This window comes from Sciurus carolinensis, chromosome 6 (assembly GCF_902686445.1).
Source record: "Sciurus carolinensis chromosome 6, mSciCar1.2, whole genome shotgun sequence".
In the NCBI taxonomy this organism is placed as follows: Eukaryota; Metazoa; Chordata; class Mammalia; order Rodentia; family Sciuridae; genus Sciurus; species Sciurus carolinensis.
Genome location: NC_062218.1, coordinates 65,704,512 through 65,725,169, shown reverse-complemented (window position 1 = coordinate 65,725,169; position 20,658 = coordinate 65,704,512). Strand labels below are relative to the sequence as shown.

General features: G+C 43.8%; 1 protein-coding gene across 1 annotated transcript in view; it reads right to left on the bottom strand.

The window, feature by feature from the left end:
* The window catches only part of Thbs4 (thrombospondin 4), a 43,972-nt gene that overhangs the window by 4,744 nt on the left and 18,570 nt on the right, over window positions 1-20,658 (bottom strand). Inside the window, exons 4-17 of the mRNA XM_047555628.1 lie at window positions 19,321-19,429; window positions 18,864-18,946; window positions 18,482-18,533; window positions 18,059-18,261; window positions 16,450-16,587; window positions 14,184-14,252; window positions 11,285-11,437; window positions 7,941-8,045; window positions 7,595-7,702; window positions 7,157-7,316; window positions 5,706-5,824; window positions 4,769-4,821; window positions 1,752-1,945; window positions 617-795 (exon numbers count right to left, since the gene is read on the bottom strand). Of these exons, the coding sequence (XP_047411584.1) occupies window positions 617-795; window positions 1,752-1,945; window positions 4,769-4,821; window positions 5,706-5,824; window positions 7,157-7,316; window positions 7,595-7,702; window positions 7,941-8,045; window positions 11,285-11,437; window positions 14,184-14,252; window positions 16,450-16,587; window positions 18,059-18,261; window positions 18,482-18,533; window positions 18,864-18,946; window positions 19,321-19,429 (1,725 nt within the window). The remainder of the gene's footprint in view (window positions 1-616; window positions 796-1,751; window positions 1,946-4,768; window positions 4,822-5,705; window positions 5,825-7,156; window positions 7,317-7,594; window positions 7,703-7,940; window positions 8,046-11,284; window positions 11,438-14,183; window positions 14,253-16,449; window positions 16,588-18,058; window positions 18,262-18,481; window positions 18,534-18,863; window positions 18,947-19,320; window positions 19,430-20,658) is intronic.

Genomic DNA, 20,658 nt, shown 5'->3' with positions numbered 1-20,658 from the left:
AGTTCAGAGCAATCTCAAAGTGGCCTGAGTAAACTTGGGGAGCCCAGAACCTCGGGCACCATGAGTGACAGGCTGGTGATGTGTGACCTCCATGCAAAGGTTTCATTATCTGAGTACTTGCTGTGTCTTGTTATGAGTTCAAAGAAAGCACAAAATGGCAAAGAAGGTTTAAACAAAGCTCACTGCTGAATAGAAATAATTTTTCTAAGATTGTCACTTAGGCCGATTCCCCTTAATTGGGGAACGTTTAACATATACTTCTAATATGATTTTCTCTGTGACTCTGGAACATCTACTAAATCTCTCTGTGCCATTCTTTCTTAGTTATGCAGTGAGGAAGACAAGCAGGAGGCTGATTATTGGATCAGGAGTGTGACTGGTCTGGGTTCCAATTCCAGCCATCTTAGCCGCTTACTGCAGTGCTATCATGAACAGTCCTCAAGGCTTTAGAAGAATCAATTTTATCAAGGATAAAATGGGCATGATGAAAGCACTTTGTCTAAGGGCTATTATGAGGAACACGTGAATAGCTTCCAGTTCAGTCAGCACCTCTAAATGTCGCCTGCCACTATCAGAAAAGACAAAGCTGAGCTGTTGCCAACTCTGATACACTCACCTGGTTCAGGACCACCCAGTTGGGGTCGATCTGGGCATCTCCTTCAGGGTCCAGGACCACGGTCTGGTAGGCTCTGAAGTCTGTCAGGGTGATTTCTGCATTCTCAGGGCAGACGTCAATCCGGTCAATGACTTGGTCCTGGTCAAAGTCGGTCTCGCAGATGTCTCCCACCCCGTCACCTGAGTGGGGTGAGGAAAGGGGACAGGAGCTTGATAATGCCCACACTTATCACTCCTTAGCAGAAAAGGGGCTGGAAGATGAGTCCAAGTTCCCACCACCAGGGCTATGATTTTCACAAGTGTCAGGAGAGGAGCTTGGGGTTGGTCCTAGACTTCATCCTGGATCCTGCTGATGGGCAATCAGACCAACCCTCAGGTGGCACCCAATGTTTCCTGTACGGTCAATTTTAACAGTAGCCCTCCACTGTGTCCCCAGGATATATGGTTGGGTTTACCAACTGAGGGATCTTAAGCCCGACCTAATGTAAGCAAATATCTACATTTTCTGGATTATAATGTGCAAAAAGCCAGGAAATTACTGTCACCAGAATCTTTCTAAGACTAACTTCTGGTGGTCCCTCAGCTGAATCTGGCCCACAAGTACATTTTGTTCAGCTGAGATGACATTTGAAACATTTGAATTTGCATCACTGGAAATGAGGCCTCTAGTTTACCCCAGTCTCCACCACTCTTGTCATCTCATATCTGATTTGGTGCACGCATGTCCATGTCACTGCCTGGCCCCGCAAGCATCTGAGTTTGGGAATCCAGCCTATCCTTTTCTGCTTGTGCCCTTCTCTCTGGTTTCTTTCCTGGGACTCCCAGTGAGTGGAAGGAGCTAGCAAGATGGTGGACCCACTCTCCTAGCCCCTGGGGGACTGAGCTGAGCATGCGGCTGTGGCCCTGCTCTGTGTGATCTCGTTCTAGGGCTGCTTGGCTGCAAAGTGATCAACTCTGAGTTGGAGACTGTTGTCTACCAGATGCCTACTGTCCACACAAGAGTGTGCAGAGAAACTGGGTTTGACGTAGTAGTTTCTGGGAGGTGGGAAAGCTTTGAGTCCTCAGTGCCCTGAGAGGTGTGCACCAGCGTGCCTGGCCAGAGTGGGGTCTCAGGCAACCTGGGCTGGCCTGCTTACTGTTGCTATCCTCCTGGCCTGGGTTAGGGACCAGCCGGCAGTTGTCTGGTCCTGGGGGCACCAGGTCTGGGATGCCATCATTGTCATCGTCGTCATCACATTCATCCCCAATTCCATCCTTATCAGTGTCCAGCTGGGCACTGTTAATGACGGTGGGGCAGTTGTCTGTGCTGTCCTGGTGGCCATCTCCATCACTGTGGGGAAAAGATTTCAGTTCAGCAGGGAACAGGAACATTGGCTCTCAGGAAGGAGAGTCTGGGTTGAGGGATTTTAATAGCCTTGGAGTTTATCAAACCCACTAATTCATTTCCTTTGATAAGGCTGCCTTATGGGCTGCAGAGACAATTTCCCCGCTTCTTCAACCTTTTAAAACAAGACAGGCATTTCCTACTTAAGATAAGAGTCTGTTTCTGTGATTTGTGACTAAAGGCTCCTCTCGTGCCTGGGGACTATTACATGATCCCTGACTCTGAGGACATGTGAAGGGCACAGACTGAGAGGCAGTGGAGCCAGCCAGTCCCAAGTGAGTTCTGGCCTAGCCACCCTGACCAGCAGGAGACCTCATGCCTGATATTCCACCTCTGTGGTTCAGTGTCCTCATCTCTTAGGTGGGGACAGTAACAGTCCCTAACCTCCTAGGATTGTTATGAAGAATATATGAGTAAATGATCAGAGTTTTGCACAATTAAATTTTAATAGATGAGAAAGCACTTCCAAGTGCCTGATTCTTTTTAAAAATACTTTTTTAGTTGTAGGTGGACACAATAGCTTGATTTTTTTTAATCTTTGTATGTGATCCTGAGGCTTGAACCCAGGGCCTCACACACTGAGGGTTAGAGGCAAGCACTCTACCACTGAGCCCACAGCCCCAATCCCCACGTGTCTGACTCTTAAGAAAAAATCCTACAGCGTGTTCTGTTTCTTACCTTCTATAATCCCTGGCCCATGGACACAATGAGGAGCCAGACCTGAATGCCATGGGGAGACTGGCAGAGAATACAGCTGCTCCTTCCTGAGAGGTGGGCACAGGAATTCTCGGGGCTCTCATTCTTGGCCCACCACTCTTCAACTTTTCAGGCTGAATAGCCAACTGAGGATGAGTCTGCACTGTCTCCTCGGAGTCTCTCTCTCTCTCTCTTTTTTTTTGGTGCTGGGGATTGAACCCAGGGCCTTATGCTTACAAGGCAAGCACTCTACCTACTGAGCTATCTCCTCGGCCCACCTCGGAGTCTCTTGACACCTCCATGGCTACTTCAGATCAGAGCAGATTCTCCTTTCACCCTCTCCCTTCTGTGACCTTCTCTGGACAAGGAATTGCCCCTACACTACATGGAAGGGAAGCCAGGGACCAGTCATTCCAGATGGCTTCAGTGGGGACAGAAGTCAGTCCAACCTGGACAAACAGAAGACTGGCTCAAATGGCAGAATTCCTGTGCATGCACTAGGGCTGCTTTTTTAAACATACCATTGAGCTATTTCCATTAGCAGCAACTATTCTACAGAGCCCTGAACATTTATATGCAAAAAACAAGCAGTTCCTGTCCTCTCCCTCAAGGTTCACATTTGTGGGAATTAAAATGTGGCAGAATGAGTCATTTGTTTTAGGCAAACATCTAGAGGTTGGTGGGATAGCATATTTTAGAAATTACTATAGCTGGTAATCAGAGTACAGGATGACCTGTAACAAGGAACATTCTTGGTATATATCATTTAGGAGGGTTGCCAGGTTGCCAGTCCCACCTTCCACTCTGAAAGGGAGAGAGGTATCTGATGTCAGACTCTGTTGCTGACTCGCCCCTCTTGTGCTGTGATACCAACAACAATAGCCACCATTTTCTGTATATTGATTGAGGGCCAGAGCTGCGCTGGGAGCCTTACCTGCGATGTCTTGAATTTTCACCATGACCTGTAAGATGTGATTATTTCTATTTTACAGATGAAGAAATTGAGACCCTAAGAGACTGAGGAATATGTTCAAACCACTTAACTTTGTATGCACTCGGCAATGAGGACATGGAACATACTGAAGGAGCTGTTTTTGAGAAAGATATGGATGGAGAACTGAGTCTGCAGGGCAACCTGTGATCCAGGTACTAGGAGAGAAGCTGTGTCTCCTACTGTTTTGCCTTATAGCATCCTTGCCCTCTTTGCTCTGGTCCTGAGTGCCTCTCTAAAAATTCCCGAAGGAGAGCAAGGGTTCGAGCCTTGGATAGCAGGTGTCTCCAAGGATGAGTGGCACGTGGCTATGTTTCTTTTGTAATGTTCCTACAGCATCTTTTTTTTTCCTTTAATTGCAGTGCTGGGGATGGAACCTAGGCCCTTGAGCATGCTAAGCAAATACTCTCTCACTGAGCTACATCTGCAGCCAGCCCTGGTCTTAATGTGGGACTCCACTGTGTTGGGCTAGGAGGGTTGGCAAAATTTGCTTGCACATAACAATTTAACTCAAATAAGAGAAACTGAATTTAAAAACGTGAAAGACAATGAAATAATAGTCATCCCTCAGCAAACTAACAACCTTCTATTTTGGGATGATGGTAGAGTTTTCCTGAATTGAAATAATATAATAACAAAAGAGTTAATATCTACCAAATGCTAGATTTACAACAGAAACCATGTGAAGTACTTTGAGCTAGATCTATTGTCATCCCCATTTTACAGATGAGAAATTGAGGCACAGAGAGATTAGGTAACTAATTTAAGATTGACCACCTTGTAAGACTTAGGGACTTAGTTCTAGCTGTCACTTCAGAATCTGCCCGTAGGGCATGGTATCTCTATGCCTTTCCTGCAAGAGAGCTTCCTTGCTGGAGTGTCCAGTGGCCTATCCTAACACTGTCATCTCCAACTCAGCACTTCCAGAGAGGAGCGGTGGCCCTGATAAGAGACAGAGCTGTCCCAGTAGCCGCCCAATCCACCCACAGAGATCCCAAAGTCTGCTATCTACAAAGCTCTAAAAATTAAAACTCTTTCCAGATTTTTGCATCTGCCCTTCTGCAGCAGGACATAGGCCATACCTGTCCTGATTGGTGTCACAGGAGTCCCCAACCAAATCATTATCCACATCAGACTGCAAAGAGAACAGAACATGTTATTCATCCCTGGGCCTCCATGTACAGAATGTTCCAGAGAAGGCAGATCTCACCCATCATCACTGGATTTCAGGAATTATTTCTCTGGAACTGGGATGGTACAAAACTGCAAAAGGACAACACCATATTGGTGTAGGCACAATGCGGAATTTTCAAAAAAGTCTTCTAAAATATCAAGCTGCATGGATGGGCTGCCTACACACCAGATGAGCTGATTGGGAAAGGGTGCCTGGCTAGCATGGTGGCAGGTGGAAATGCAGAGCTCTGGCATGAGTTGGAAGGGAGCCAGCCATAGGCATGAGGACAAAGCAAATTGACTTTGCTTTGCTTCTATATTTTGGAATGCAGTCAAAATGGTGAGTCACAGAGGGCAACAATGACTCCCCTCTCTCAGGGCTCCAGAAACAAATGACACATCATACCCAATTATCCAGACAGGGAGGGGGCGTGTGAAGGGAAATTCAACACGTCACTGACTGAACTTAACCTGAAATGTCCATACATAGGCTGTGCAGGGATCTGGGGACTAACAGGACACATGAGTCGTCTCTCAATGGTTAATTTCCATGTTCCATTTTCCTTTTAGCAGAAAAAACTTATTTTGGGCATCATTAAGCTCCAGTTACTAACATCAGCACCACTCTTCAGCTGTGAGACTAATCCCAAGGGCCTCAGAAGACCCCAGCCAGATTCTTGTAGTGTTCCTGCCACCATCCTCAAGCCTGATGTGTGTCATTTCTCCTCCTGTGCTCTGTTACATAAGTGGCAACGGGCAAGAGCTGGTCACTAGACATTGCTCTTAGGTGAATCTTTGCCTAGGGCAGTTCACCCTAGAGTTTGAATTCCCCTGAATCCTGCTAACCTGGTTAGGGTTGCTGACATCAGGACAGCTATCACAAGCATCCCCCACACCGTCACCGTCCTTGTCCCTCTGGTCACGATTGGGAGCTTTGGGGCAGTTGTCCAAAATGTTTTTTATTCCTGCAAGAAAAGAAAGCTATCTTAGTTCAGGAAAACATGACAGAGGGGATGGGACACACCGACTTCTAGGTGATATAGAGATTGGGCCCGTTGTCAGCTACTCCTGCTGGGCCATTGTCACATAGTCATTATCCTTTTCAGCAACTATCTGGAGTTCATTTCAAAGGAAGGATTCGGGGAGACATAAAAAAGGAATAGCTCTTAGAGGCATTTCTCCACTGACTTGGTATTTGTCCAAGATATCAAGGAATAGGACAGAGAAGTGGGGGCGTGATGGCTTGTTGGGCTGACCCTGGAGGAGGAGGACGTTATAACAGTCCAGGGCTCTGGACAGTGGAGTGCTGGAGTCAGGCCCACCTAGTCCCTCTTGTGCCAATTTTGCATTGGATGGCATCATATTGGTAGCTTGAAATTGAAAATGATGGGAGTAGTAACATTGTTGAATTGAAAAATTGGGGCTTTCTTTGTTTTGTTTTGTTGAGTTGGTTTGCCAGTGCACCACTGGGTCAGGAGCATCAGCTGGGCTCATAGAAGGTGAGGTCATATTTTAAGGAGATATGGATATTCTGAGTAGTCTGTGTGTGTGAGTATGTGTGTGTGTGTGTGTGTGTGTGTGTGTGTGTGTGCATGTGTGCATGCATATATGTGGTATTTCTAATGGGTTTTTTCCCAGTGCTCTGTATTTTGGTATGTTTTCCAGAAACTACCAGATCCAGACTATCTTTCAGTGCTAGTCATCTCTATGTCACGGGAGTCATACAGAATTGAAAGACCTCCCTCAAGTCTCGTGAGGCTCCAGAGCTGGATAACTCCAGGAGATGTCCCTCACATGCACTCATGTGTAGTCCCTGCAGGCGTGTCCCCAGAGCTGGGCAGTGCAGTCACCCTGCTTCCACAGCCCTACTCAGAACAGGCAGAGGATGACCACATTTCCCTGAAGTGCCTGGCTCTCAGAAATCTGCCCCAGAGGGTGTAGCCTGTGACTCTGCTCAAAGTTCAATTCTCCTTTTCCCGGTGGAGAAAGGTGGTGGGAAAAGTACAATCAGGGAAGGGAGATGTTTGACAGGACACAGCCCTGACATGACTCTGCTGGAAGGGGTTTTTACTAAGTTCCTGGCAATGATATAGAGTTCCAGAAACACTCAGGGTTATTAAATAGGGGCATTGGCTGTGGCGTCTCCTACAGAAACAAGTCAGCCTTGGGCCTCCAGGTTACAGCGAACCACCAGAGTAGGAGGCCCTGAGTCAGCAATTCTATTCCTATTCTAGAGAGAGGGCAAGGACAAAAGGACAAATGAATCCCAAATAAATGATGGAGGAAATCAAACCTACCATCTCCATCCATGTCGTCGTCACAGGCATCTCCTCTTCCATCCCCATCTGTGTCTTTCTGGTCATTATTTAAGACGGTTCGGCAGTTGTCACAGGCATCACCAAAGATATCTTTATCACTGTTCCTTTGGTCCACATTGTGAGTCAAGACACAGTTATCCTAAAAGACGAGATGAGGGGATATTTACTTGGATTTTCACCAAATCCACTTCCCCCACTCTAAGGAGAGGTCAAACTCTGGTGGCCCAAGTCTGCCAATTTTAATTTTTAAGCATTTGAAAATCTTTTAAAATAAAAAGTTGCAATGCTATGGGGACACAGCATGGCAACTGATATTTGGGATGATCAATATAAATAGTTGGTGGGGCTCTCTTCCATCATCCTGGGTGTTTGGCAACATGTGGTATAGTGCATGGGCCCTCCCCACAAAATAGGTACCTGCTCATTCAGGATCCCATCTCCATCAGCATCCTCATCACAAGCATCTCCAATGCCATCTCTGTCTGCATCTTCCTGGCCAGAGTTTGGCACATACTTGCAGTTGTCCTAAGGAGGAAATAGCTCAGTGACATCCTACATCCTGTCTTACATCAAAACCGACTCTGATCTCAAGACCAACTGTAGCTGACTTTATCATTGGTGGCTGTTTTGCTTCATTTGAGATGCAACTACTCTAAAAATACAATTTTAAATGGGATCTGCAGAATGTTTCCCCCATATGAGATGGAGTTTTGTAAAGTCAAGGTGTGCGCTTGTGTGTGTTTCCCTCCATTCCCCTGGTTACCTTCCTGCAGTTCCTGGAAGAGCATGGCAGTTCTTCATCAGGGTAACTGTCGATGTCCACATCCTTTCCACAGACATAGCCATCACCAGCCCACCCGACTCCGCACTGTGAAAGGAAAGTCAGTTAGAGACCTGGGAGGCTGAGCCTGGCAGAGAGGCAGGTAGCCGACTAGGGCCTCTGCCCCTGTGCGAGCATCCCCAGAGGAAGGGCCTGAAGCCTAGCAGCTTTGTTAGATGAGATTTAAAAAGTATTTAATTGCATTTGAATAGTCTAATGGTTCAAAATTCAAGAGACACAAAGAGAAATGAATACTAAAAACTATCCTTCTTGTTCCTGTTCCCATGGCTCAGGCAATCAAGGGAATCCATTCTCGTACACACCGTCAGAGACAGTCTGTGCAGACAAGCCATTAGTCTCTTTTGTCCTTTTGCATAATTGTGTGTATATATGCACACACACATAAAATTGTTTGTATATCTACACACACACACATACACACACACAAACACAAACCAGTTCTGTACTTTGAATTTTTTTGAACTCCACAGTCTATCTTGGAGCTCTTTCCATATTGTTCCTTGTAGATCCATGCCATTCTTTTTAATGGCTGCAGACATATCACACATAAGATTGTCTGGATGCACCTCAATTAATTCAACTAGTTTTCCACTGGTGGGTGTCAGGCTTCTAATAGTCTCTCTTGTTGCTAACAATGCTGCCACAAATAATTCTGGCACATTAGTCATTTTGTGTGTGTACTAGTTTCACTGCATGAAATTTCTGGTTCAAAGGGTATCTGTATTTGTAATTTTGAATTATGGTCACAATGTTTTTCATGTGATTGTCCAATTTATTCGTCCCCTGAAAACAAATGAGTGGGTGAAGTGGTTCCTGTGGCATTTTCCTTATCATTCTTGAGCCACAGTCTTATCTCTGAATTTGTCTTCTGGATCAATTTCCACCAAAGGGGGAAACTCCCAAGGTGCTTTATTTCTTCTCACACCCTTTTCTTTTAGTAGAAGTTTCCCACAGGTGCAGTGCTGGATCAGTGTCTCCACCTGACTGGAGATGTGTACCTGAGGATCCTGCTGCACCAGGGGCGAGGGTAGTCTTCGCCTCAGTGTGAGGTTAACAACTGTACTGTAGCAGACTCTTTAGAAACACGTTCTCCTGTCTTTACAATGGTGTTGCAAGGTCGTCATTCTTTTCCACAGAAGTGCCAGGTAAGCTCAGGCTGGCTCAGTGCCTTGCCCAAGCTCAGAGCTGGGAAACGTGACCTCAAGTCTGTCCGATTCCTGTGACTTTTGCCATTTATATGTGGTTAGTGTGCACCTTTGAGTTCTTCTGATAATCTACATCTGAGGAGGCCTAGTTAAAGGATGACAACACACTGAGAAGAAAGGAAACCTTTCCAGAAGGTTCCTGGGTGAGAGATGGAGCAGGATGGGCTCCCCTGAGGAGGAACAGGCAGGACAGTGGGAAGGAAGAGAGGAAAAGGAGCCATAAAAAAAGTACAGAACCAGGGCTGGGGATATAACTCAGTTGGTAGAGTGCCTGCCCCGCAAGCACAAGGCCCTGGGTTCAATCCCCAGCACCGCAAAAAAAAGAAAAAAAAAAAAAAAAAAAAGTACAGAACCAGAAAGGCAGGGAGAGGAAAAATGGACCTGTGGCAGAAGGCATAAAGACAGAACAGGGGAGGAATCTGAGGGAGAAAGTCTGGGCCAACGGGAAACAAACTTTACATGAGTAAATGTGAAATTTCCTGGCCTCTGTAATCAAAATAAGGTGCTTTCGGAGCAGTGGTTTCCTGAGCAGCAGCCTGCCTGTTCTTATCATCTGCTCTCTCCCCCTGCAGCCAGACATTGAGAAGGCTGGATTCCAAAGAGAACCCTCCCAGAGCTCACCAATCCCCGCTCAATCGCTTCAGCAGCGCCTTTGGAAGACCTGAGTTTAACCATAGGGTATGGTCCTTGACTCATTTTAATGAGGAAAAATTTCCTCTAGGAACAAATACATTTTTAATGAGCCATTTTCTGGCAGATTAAATTATTTTAGTAGTCACACCAAGTTTATTAATCCTTTACCATCTGTCGTTGTGCCTTATTACAAATTCAAAAACATATTAAAAGCCCATCACCCACCATCCTAGGGGAGTCATCAATTTGTTCATAGAAATTGAGGACTTAAACACAGATATATACTTGCTTCCCAATGACTTTTTTTATTTTTTATTTTTTGGTAATAAACATGCCCAATCAACAGGAATTGGGGAGTTTGCTGGGGTTTTCCCCCTCATGACATAGCACATCCCTTCATCCTGAACTTTTTCCCAGAATATCTGTACTGCCAGGGAAGACCGACTATCATACTTACTTCTTTTACTTATTTTTGACTTTTCTTGTTTTTCCCATTTGAAAAGTGATATGATCATTGCAGAAAAACTTCCAGGAATAAAGACAAAGAAGTCTAAGTTTGAGGTATGAAGAGGAGGACATGTTCTCCCAGGATCCATGCTGTTGCCTAGGGGTGCTCACTATGACCCTCAGACTGACCAAAGGGCCACCTGCTGGGGCCTGGCACCCAGGAAGTGAGGAGGAAGTAAGTAGCCAAGGTTGGCTGACTTGTTAGTACCCACAGTCCCTAGGAACTCTGGATCCTGGGATTTGGGAATAGGTGGTTCTTTAGAAAGGGCCCACTCCAGGCTCAGCATGAAGCCATGTCAGCTGTGGGTGCTCTGCTATCTGCCCAGGTTCCTCCTGCCCAGACTGGCTCCGGAACTAGAAATGGACAGGAAACATGACCATTCACTGACCTGTCCCTGTATTGGGGCTGAGAAGGACACAAAGAACGGCATTGTCCTCCACTTACACTCACTGTGTAAGGGAAGTTTCTCCTGAGGGCTTCCAACATCCCTCACTTCTGCACTGTGATCCCCCCGAGAATGCACGTAAGATTTCTTAAGGGTGAGGACAATTAGAAATAGCAGAAGGTATGCTTTTCAATACACAAACAAGTGGACAGGGCAGAAGAAGGAAAGGGGAGGAGGTAAAGGAGCCTCCCAGCCACTGGATTCTTAGGTCTGTCCACAGAAGGTGCTTGGGAGATGGGGATCCACCAACCAGGTGACCAACTTAATGCTGTTGCCCCATGGCCAGGAGGGAAAGAAAAGGTAGCTGAAGGTTAGGTAGGCTTTTAACTGCTCCCCACAAACCCAATTGCCATGTTACTTTTACATCCTGTGCTCGTTTTGGTGGCAACGTTTTCATTTTGGAGCACATTTACCTGGAGCGAGGTCATGTTTGAAATGGAAGAGGAAAAACAAAACAAGTAAACAAACGACTTACCACACATGTCACATCCCCCTGCCTCTCTTCAATGCACTGTGCATTCACACTACAAGGGTTCAGTTCTGGATTTCTGCAGTTTCTTTCGGTTTTGCATCCCCTTGTCTGGTCACCAGTGTACCCTGGTTTGCAAGGCCCACAGCGGTAAGATCCCTGTAAGGGACAAAGATGAGAGGATGAACCAGGGGTTCAAATCTGTGAACAAAGGTATTGACGTTTCTTTATACATACACTCAGTGATACCACGACTAAGTGGGGCCCAGGCCTGTCTGCAGGTATGTCTGAGACAGTCAAGTGAAATGCTGGTGAAAACACCATCAGATCAGATGCTGCAGTGGGCCATGCAGACAATGAAGGCACAGAACTGAAGGGAGGGAAGGCTCAAGGGTGGCCCAGCAGCACTCTGACCTGCCAGCTGCACTGCAGAGGTGAAGGAGGAAAGGTGGAAAGTTCAAATGGAGTCCTGGGAGGTGGAGTAAGGAGCTTTGCCCTGGAGACAGGGAGATGATTTAATTAGAAAGTGCTTTTTTTTAAAAAAAAAAAAAAAAAAAAAAAAAAAAAAACTATTCCTTTGGCTCTTTTATAATTGAATGACAAAAGAAACAGGCACAAAGAGAAATGTTGGTGGCTTGCATCGAGAATTCTTGATGTGGCAGCTTGCTGTGGAAGAAGAAACTGGCAAACGAGCCATCAACTCCACCGCAGTGGCACTTCCAGGGACAGACAGGATCTCTTTTGACATTTTTTTTTAGCAGCTTAACAAATATTTTTTATTACTAAAAATTTTAACTTTATTGAGGGATAACTGACAAAACTGTATATCTTTAAAGTCCACAGCGTGATGGTGTAATATATGTATATACTGTGAGGTAATTATCACAGTCAATCAAGACACCCGTCACCTCCTATAGTTTTTTTTTTTTTTTTCTTTTGGTGAGAATGCATAAAATCTACTCTCTTAGCAAATTTCACAGATACAGAATAGTATCATTAACTACAGTCCCTATGCTGTTCAATAGATCCTCAGAGCTTATGCATCTTATATAGGTTTATTGAGATAAAATTACATACCCTAAAAGATACCGATATAAAGTATGCTGTTGAATAACTGTGGTCACTCAGGAGCTTTTAAATGGCAAGTCTGAAGGATGTTTTGCAATGATTTTTCATGACCTGTCGGCCGCAATGGGCATGCTACCATCTCACTCCTCTTCTTGACTTCTGTTTCTGTCCTTGCCTACTCCTTCATTGTTTGGGTTCCCTGGGGTTCTATCCATTGTCTATTTTTCCTCTCTGTGGGTGGCTTCTGTTATTACCTTCCTACCAAAGTTTCCCAAATCTGTTTCTGCAGACCAGCTTTGTCCTGGTAAAGAACTAAGAAGCTACACAATGGAATATTACTCAGCTATAAAGAAGAATGAAATCATGACATTTGCTGGTAAATGGATGAAACTGGAGACTATCATGCTATGTGAAATAAGCCAATCCACTCAAACCAAAGGCTGAATGTTCTCTCTGATATGTGCATGCTAACACACAATAAGGGGGCAGGAGGGAAGTATAGAAGTTCATTGGATTAGACAAAGGGGAATGAAGGGAAGGGAGGGCAGGTGGGAATGGGAAAGACAGTAGAATGAATTGGACATAACTTTCCTATGTTCATATATGAGTATACGATCAGTGTAACTCCACATTATGTTCAACCACGAGAATGGGAAGTTATACTCCATGTATGTATAATATGTCAAAATACTCTATTGTCACATATATCTAAAAAGAATAAAATAAAATAAATTTAAAAAAGACTGCTTAAGGCTATGTCCTCTGATAGTGTAGCTATTGAGCAACTGTTTAAAGTGGAGAGGAGGAATAATTTCATTGATCCTATTAGAACTGGTCTTATATTGTTCTTCTGTCATGTACATTATATGAAACAAAATAAATAAGGCATGTTTTTTGAAGACAGCTAAGAAGCAATAAATCCTAGTACATTCCTAAGCCGTATAGCATCATGGGAGAAGAACTTGAGCTCTGTAGCCAGCCTGGAAGTGTAGGGGGAAGTGTGAACTCAGCTCTTATGCAATGCTCCTGTGTCTCAATCTCTTCAACTGTAAAATGGGGATAATAATAGTGCCTATGCATAGGGCTGTTGTGATAGTTAAAATAAATGACTTGATATTCGTAAAGAACTTTTACTTGTAAGGACATGCGAAAACTAAGATTAAACAACTTTCCCAGGGATGGCCAGTAAGTTGGAAATGGCCATAAATAGAATTGGTACTTTTTTTGTTGATGATCTACCCTGCTACATCTTTCACCTTAACACAGTTGAAAGGAACTTTCAGAAATAAAACCCAGGGCTGGGGATATAGCTCAATTGGTAGGGTACTTGCCTTGCAAGCAATCCCCAGCACCGCAAAAAAATAAACAAAAAAGAAATAAAACCCATATCTGAATATTAAATTATAGACTCCTTTAAGTGCTAAGCATTTTCATTTAATATAAATGACTTTTGCAAAGTTTTATGAAAATAATGCTGTTTGGGGATTGAGTAATCACCAGAATAATACTAAACTGGTAATATAAACTAAGAGGTACTTCATATTTTTAAAGTACAAGGATGGCAGTAAGTTACCCAATGAAGTTATCCAAAGGTCCAATGTTGCAACTTTGATAGAAGAAAAAGAACAAACCTGGCATTTAAAATTTTCCTATATAGAATCTAACTTGTAAAATAATTCTTATAATAAACACATTTGTAGCACAAGCTTTCGCCCTAATTTTGCCAATCAGATGTATTATTTCCCTGTGTTCTAAATGTTTGGGGTCATGATCTATGAACACATCCTCACTTCCATAACAGTTTTGCTTTGGTGCAAAAGCCATGAGAAATACTCACCAACGTGTTGATACAGATGGAATTCAGAACACACGCTCCATTCAGACACTCGTCAACATCAGTGCACACCTGAGCAGAGAAGTTTAAAGAAGGGTTAGAGAGACCTGCTGCTTAAATAGAAATGCAAATACATTTTCCTCTGTTTTGATATCTCCGTGTGAAGCGAAGATGCACAGAATTTCAGGTAGAATGGTAACTATGGGTTATTTTATCTGTTTCTAGGCATTTGTGCCAGTCTGTACTTAACCTAATTGCAAGTGAGAATTGCCTTCATGGTATTTAAAGTTGTTCAGAAAAGACAATTTGTACAACTCATCTGTTCCACACTTTTTTAGTCAGGAAAGTTTTTCTTTTCTTTTTTAATCCTACTTGGGACTCACTGTATTTCTATCTAAGGATTCCTATCTTTCTTTAATTCTGGAATATTCTCACCTTCTTTCCATTTTTAGTTTTTCTTTGGAACTACCAGTAGACAAATGTTGGGCTTTCTCATTAATATCTTCTTTTGATCTCTACCTTCTTACTTATATTTTTCATATCTCCCTTGCTCTGTGCTCCATTCTGGAAGATTTCCTTAGAATAACCTGAGTCTATGAATTCTTTTAGCTGTGTTGAATCTGTTTCACTCACCTATTGAGTTTTTAAGTTCAATGATTATATTTTTATTGATAAAAGGTTTATTTACCCATCTTTCAAACTCTTTTTTACAATGTCCCATTCTATAATTATGGTTATCTATTCCTTCTTCAATCTCTTTACCCTTTAAATTTGGTTTTGTATTTACCACACTTCCTCACAGTACTATCTTCATATGAATTGCCATTTTTGTTTACGAGCAAATCCTTAGTAGCCCTGATTAGACCTAGGGCATTCCACTGGCCCTGAATTCTGGGATGTTTTCACACAGTGGAATGCCTTTGACTAGCCAGGGTCCTCATGATTTCATTGCTCTAGGTCTGGCTTTTATTGGTGTGTTTCTGTATTACATGTGCACGGATATGGAGCTCATAGCTCATGTGGTACAAACCTGGAAATTCACTTTTGTTTTTGTTTTTGGTTCTAGCAACTAAACCCAGGGGTGTTCTACCACAAAGCTCCATCTGACCCCACTCCAGTCCTTTTTATTTTGAGATAGGGTCTCCCTGAATTGTCCAGGCTGGCCTCAAGCTTGTGACCCTCCTGCCTCAGCCTCCTGAGTGGCTATTAAAGCCCCAGCTCCCCATTCCTGGCACTCACACCCCACTCCCACCACCCATGGGCTGCTGCGGCATCAGTTTCCACTCACAGCTCTGGTTTTCCCTGTCTCTGGAACCGGCACCATTTCCCTTGCTTCCTTTTGACCTTGGTAACTCTATAAACTTGTCATAAAATTTGCAAGCTGGCTCCCTTCTACTTCAGTGTGGCCTATCATATTGCTGGGAATCCACCGAGAAGTGTCCTTACCAGCTCACATCAAGCATTACATTTCATTTTGCCTACTTTCTTTGGTTTAGTCTTGGAGATTTTGTCATTAGAGGACAAGAAGAAAACCTTGGAATCCTTCCTCTAGTGGCCCCTTGTCGTTCTGCTGTCTCGCTTGTCTTTTTCTCATCTAAAAACTGATGCCCTCTAGAATCCTTTGATAGGCATCTAGGAAATAATGAAACCCTGCCCTTCTTCAAAGCTAATCATTTCCCTAAGGTAGTAAAACGTATTTATAGATCAACCATTTTTAAGGGCTGAAAACATCAAAAAGAATTTCACAGTCAGTCTGTTAAATAATGACCAGGATATAGTAGAACATTTGGAAATAAATGGAGACTGTCATGAAGTACTCAAGTGTTTTATGACAATTTATAGCTTATATAAGAAAAAGGGTAGGTTTCCTCAGGGAATTATTTTTACTCTTGAAATCCTCTCATCTCCAAAACGGCTTCTGATTGGCATCAATGGCTCAATAAAGGGGACCTAATTTTCCAAAGCTTTTATTTGTTCCCTGATTCTCAAGTTATTCTGCAGGACAAAATGTCCAAAGGCTACCAACAAAATAAGTCTGCAATCATGCCACATATCCTCAGTCTCTGATTCCAACTTTAACAGCTTCCTCCCTTCTAGACTTTATGAACACAAAACCTCAGAAATGAGTTGAAGACCCTCTAACTTTCTCATTGTGCTCCATGACATTTGGTGGGCACTGGCTGTTTAAGGAGGTAAAGGGTCATACAGAAGAATCGGGAAATTGTTCTCATAAGATGAAGAATGAATAAAAACTGTAACTTCAACCCACCTGCTTGTTTGTCTTGGCAAAACTGATCCCAACACCCTGTACCATGGGCCCTGTGAAGCCCACAGGGCAGGCCTCACATCTGAAGCCAGGAGCCAAGTTCACACAGCGGACACCTGGGTAGCAGGGATGGTATTTGCACTGGAAGAAAAAAAAAATCATTGTATTTAACTACATAGAGAAAACACTCTCCAACTTTCCTTCACCTGTCTTTATATGTTTATTAATTCATTTAATTTTTTTGGTGGAAAAAATGATAAAATGAAATTAAGGCTTCAATCTTCAGAGTTACCTATTAGATCCCTGACCTTCCCAATCTGGGGTTTCCTTTTGTGGGCTTTGCTGTATCACAGAATAATGCACATGCAAGTCAAGAGGTCCTTAACATTAACCAGTCTATTCCTGGTGTTCTAACATGGAGTTTACAAATCCCTGAGAAAGGACCGTGTCCCTGGATCACTTGTCAGCTGGCTGTTAGATGACTCCAAAGGCATTAGCTAAGCAGTTCAAATGGAAAGACCTTGAGACGACAATGCTAGGGCAGATGCTTCTTCAATAAGATGTGATCCTTCAGAGTCTGCCTGCCTTCATGCCCTGTTAAGAAGTGCAGTGTCATTCCAAGGCCTTTGTGGTCTAGGAGACTGGTTCCGAGTCTTTTTTTTTTTAAAAAAAAGAACACTTCAACTAAAGTAAAAAACATGACCACTTCCTGCCCTTTCAAAAAGGAGGAAAATTCCAGCTTACAGATAAAAGCCAGATGCAGTTCTGTGAAAAGCATGCAGATGTTTCCCCAGTTGAGGGATTACTAGAGACTGTCTTAGCGGCTCACATCTGGGGAGGTAATGAGCTGATGCTATCATGAGCCTGGGGGAGCCCAGGGTGCAGCTGTGTCTCTGTGGTTCCCTGCATTTCCCTGTCCCCTCTACCTCTCTTTCAGCTTTCTTCTGGCTGGTGGGTGGGGCATTTTGGTGGTAGTCTTGTTCCCTTCTGTGGACAAAGCTTTGCAATGGGACTAGAGACCAGCTAACCATGGTCCTGAAATAATCTGCTTCTCAGGTTCCGTCTGCTGGTCAAACAGCCTGTATTGGCTGTACACGTTCTCAGTGGCTCCCTCTCTGAGCACTTCTGGCTAATCACAGGCTACAGGCCTCCTGGAGAGATCTTGGCATGAGATTCCCTCTGCTCCTCTATTTTAAGAGGCCTGAAGAAAACCATTATAACTCCTGAAATATACCCTCACACAGATCCTCCCCTCCCACATTTCCAAAAGCATGAGGAAAGCAAATTTCTATCAGACCGCTTAGGAGAAATAATCAATGCAGATGTTGGAGCAGAAAGCAGAAATTACAGCATTGCAGCAAATGGACTGGCAGGCAAGTTGGAAACAGAGGAGAAATGACAGCTATGGCCACCAACTGTGGCCTGGCCGGTGTCTCCTTTCTCCTGATGCTTACTGGGTCTCAAGGTCTCAAGGATTCATAAGGAAGTAGTTTGTGATGGAGACTGGAGGACAACCTGAGTCATCCTTTAATCATAGCAGGGCTTCTTTTGCCAGAAGTTGTAGGGTGTGGACAAAGCTTAGGGAGCCCCTGCTGTCTAGTTGTACTCGTACCTCATCAATATCAGAGCAGGTGATCCCGTTCCCCGTGTAGCCCTCAGGGCAGGGCCCGCACTGGAAGCCATCTCTAGTGTCAGTACATCGAACACCTCGGAAACATGGGTTGGAGTCACAGCGGCGTGTTGGGCGTGTTGGGGGAGCCGGGGGTGCCGGGGGCACCAGTGTGTTTGGGGTTGGAGACTGAAAGCTGAGAGGACCTAGAGAAAAATAATAATCAGTAGGCTTATTCACCACTGGGGAATATATAGTATATAAAATGCAATTTGGTTTCCCAATAAGCTTTTCTTTCCTTCCATCCAACTCCATGCAGACTGGAAACCGTGCACAACTCTGTGCTGGAAACGAAGGTCATGTGACACCCTCCATCAGTCTGGATCACTTAACTCAGAATGGGCCAGTCACCAGGGACGCACTTACCACAAGCCTGGCATTCGGAGATGGTGTTTCTCAAAAATGATGTTTCCTTGACCTTTAGAAATGGGAAGGGGGAAATAAATTGAAAAGAAAGACCTGAAAAAAGTCCAGGAAGAAAGTATCCATGTGTAGCTATCTAAGTACTTCTTACAGCTGTGCTCAAGGCAACTTTGCTGGCTCCCACTCTGCCTGGAGCCATGGTGTGTTCATTGCTAGGGTGTCTCCCATTTGCAGAGCCCTCTGGCTAGGCCCTGGGCTGGCAGGCTGTGTGGGGACACCTGAGGTGTGACTCAGGGCCTGGCTCTCTCCCTGCCTGTGCAAGCCTGCAGCTTTGCTGGCTTGTGCAGAGAACTGCTCTGGTAAGACTTTGGCTTCTCATGATTACCTGCTGTCTCAGAAGATCCTTCACTTCTCCCAGAAGTTGGTTTAGTTGTGCCATTTGACCCAAGAACTGACGATTAAAGTCTCCTGTAGGAACAGCAAAAGGTAAGGAGTACTCGTGACAGTTATTTCTAAGTGACTCAAAACCCAAATGATTCCCCACCCAGAGAATCATCATAACAAGATTCAAAAACTTAGGGTATCTGCATTTAATTTGGAGCAATCTATCTAATTCACCTAACAAAATAATGACAATCATGCCTCTGGTTAGACGGAATTTGTGTGAGTTACAAAAATAAAAGGGCAATGAAAAGATTTCTTGCCCTTGATTTTTTCCCAAAAGCCTAATTTCTGCAGATGCATTCTGTTGGGTTGCTCTGATGACCATCCACCTTTCAGCCACGGAATCCAGCCCACTTGGGGGGCCTTGGAGATTGTGAAAACTGCCTGGGAGCCCACACCTGTGCTTGTGGCTGCCAGTGGCTCACTCTGCTGCAGGAAGCAGTCTTGCAGGCTGGCCACCTGGAACAGTGAGCCTCTTACCACCAGCTTCAGTTCTTCCAAGAAGTCCTGGAAAAAAAAAATCACATTCATACCACAGATTGCTGCCACTGTTCAAAAGCCAATGTGCTTGCAGACTCATACAATTTTCATAAAAGAACAGCCCTGTGTACCTGGATGCCAACATCTTACATAATTTTGTAGGTTCATATTTTTCTTAAAACTTGTCAGTCTTATCCTTTTGATTGAAGCAAATATGGAAGCAGTCAGTTGCCTTTGAAAAAGCTGGCATCTAACTTGTTCTGAGATTCCATCAGGGTGGTTGAGGAGAAGAAGGGATGTTTTCCATCATGGTAAATGCGTTACCATGATGTGGCAGGAGCTTCTTAAGAACCGTCTGGAATTTGTTTATCAACTTTAGACTATAATAAGCTGTTGATCCCAATTTTAAACAGTATTGTTTTTAGGATGTCTTGGCTACAGGATTTTGCAAAGTCTCTGATTTCCTTGGAATAGGAGAATGAACAAGCAGTATATTCTATGATAATTAGGTAGTTGGCACCATATTTTTATATTACTGGTTGATATCCAATCATTCCTTGTTAGTCACAAAGTCAATTTACTCTTCCCTTTATCTTATAATTTTTAATTATACTCACTTTTACTGTATCTCTATATGACAGAAACAGTTTGTGTTAGTTGTTAATGTAAAGTCATCATTCTTATTTTAGAAATGAGTATGCTAAGGATTTTCAGAGAAATTTTTGATTTGGCTAAGATCAATGCAACACAAGCTGTGTAACAGAAACTGTATTGGACATCAGACTCTAAGCTCCATGGAGACAGAACCACAACTGGTTCTGTCCAGCAAAGAATCCCCAATGACTAGAACATGCTATTCATTGACTAATTAATTTTGAATGAGCGAGAAGGTGAGTACAAAAACCAGGCCTCTGTGGTCCCTGCTGATAGTTCAAGGAGCAGAGCTTTTGAGAAAATTCTAATGAGTATAGATTCTTTTTTCTTTTTCTTTTCTTTTCTTTCTTTCCTTTTTTTTTTTTTTTTTTTTTAACAAGCAGGACTTTATTAGAAAGACAGAAAATATAGACTTTAGGACACATGAGGGGTTGCCTCTGGAAGGCTGACTTGGGGGCCTTACAGAGTTGAGGTTTTTAGACTGAATTTGGAAGCCCTTCTGCTCTGAAACTGGAAGAGGTGGATGCTGGCCCAGGAAGTCCTGACCCATTTGACACGAAGGTTCCTGGAACTCAGAAGGAGTTATAACCTGTGAACTTTCT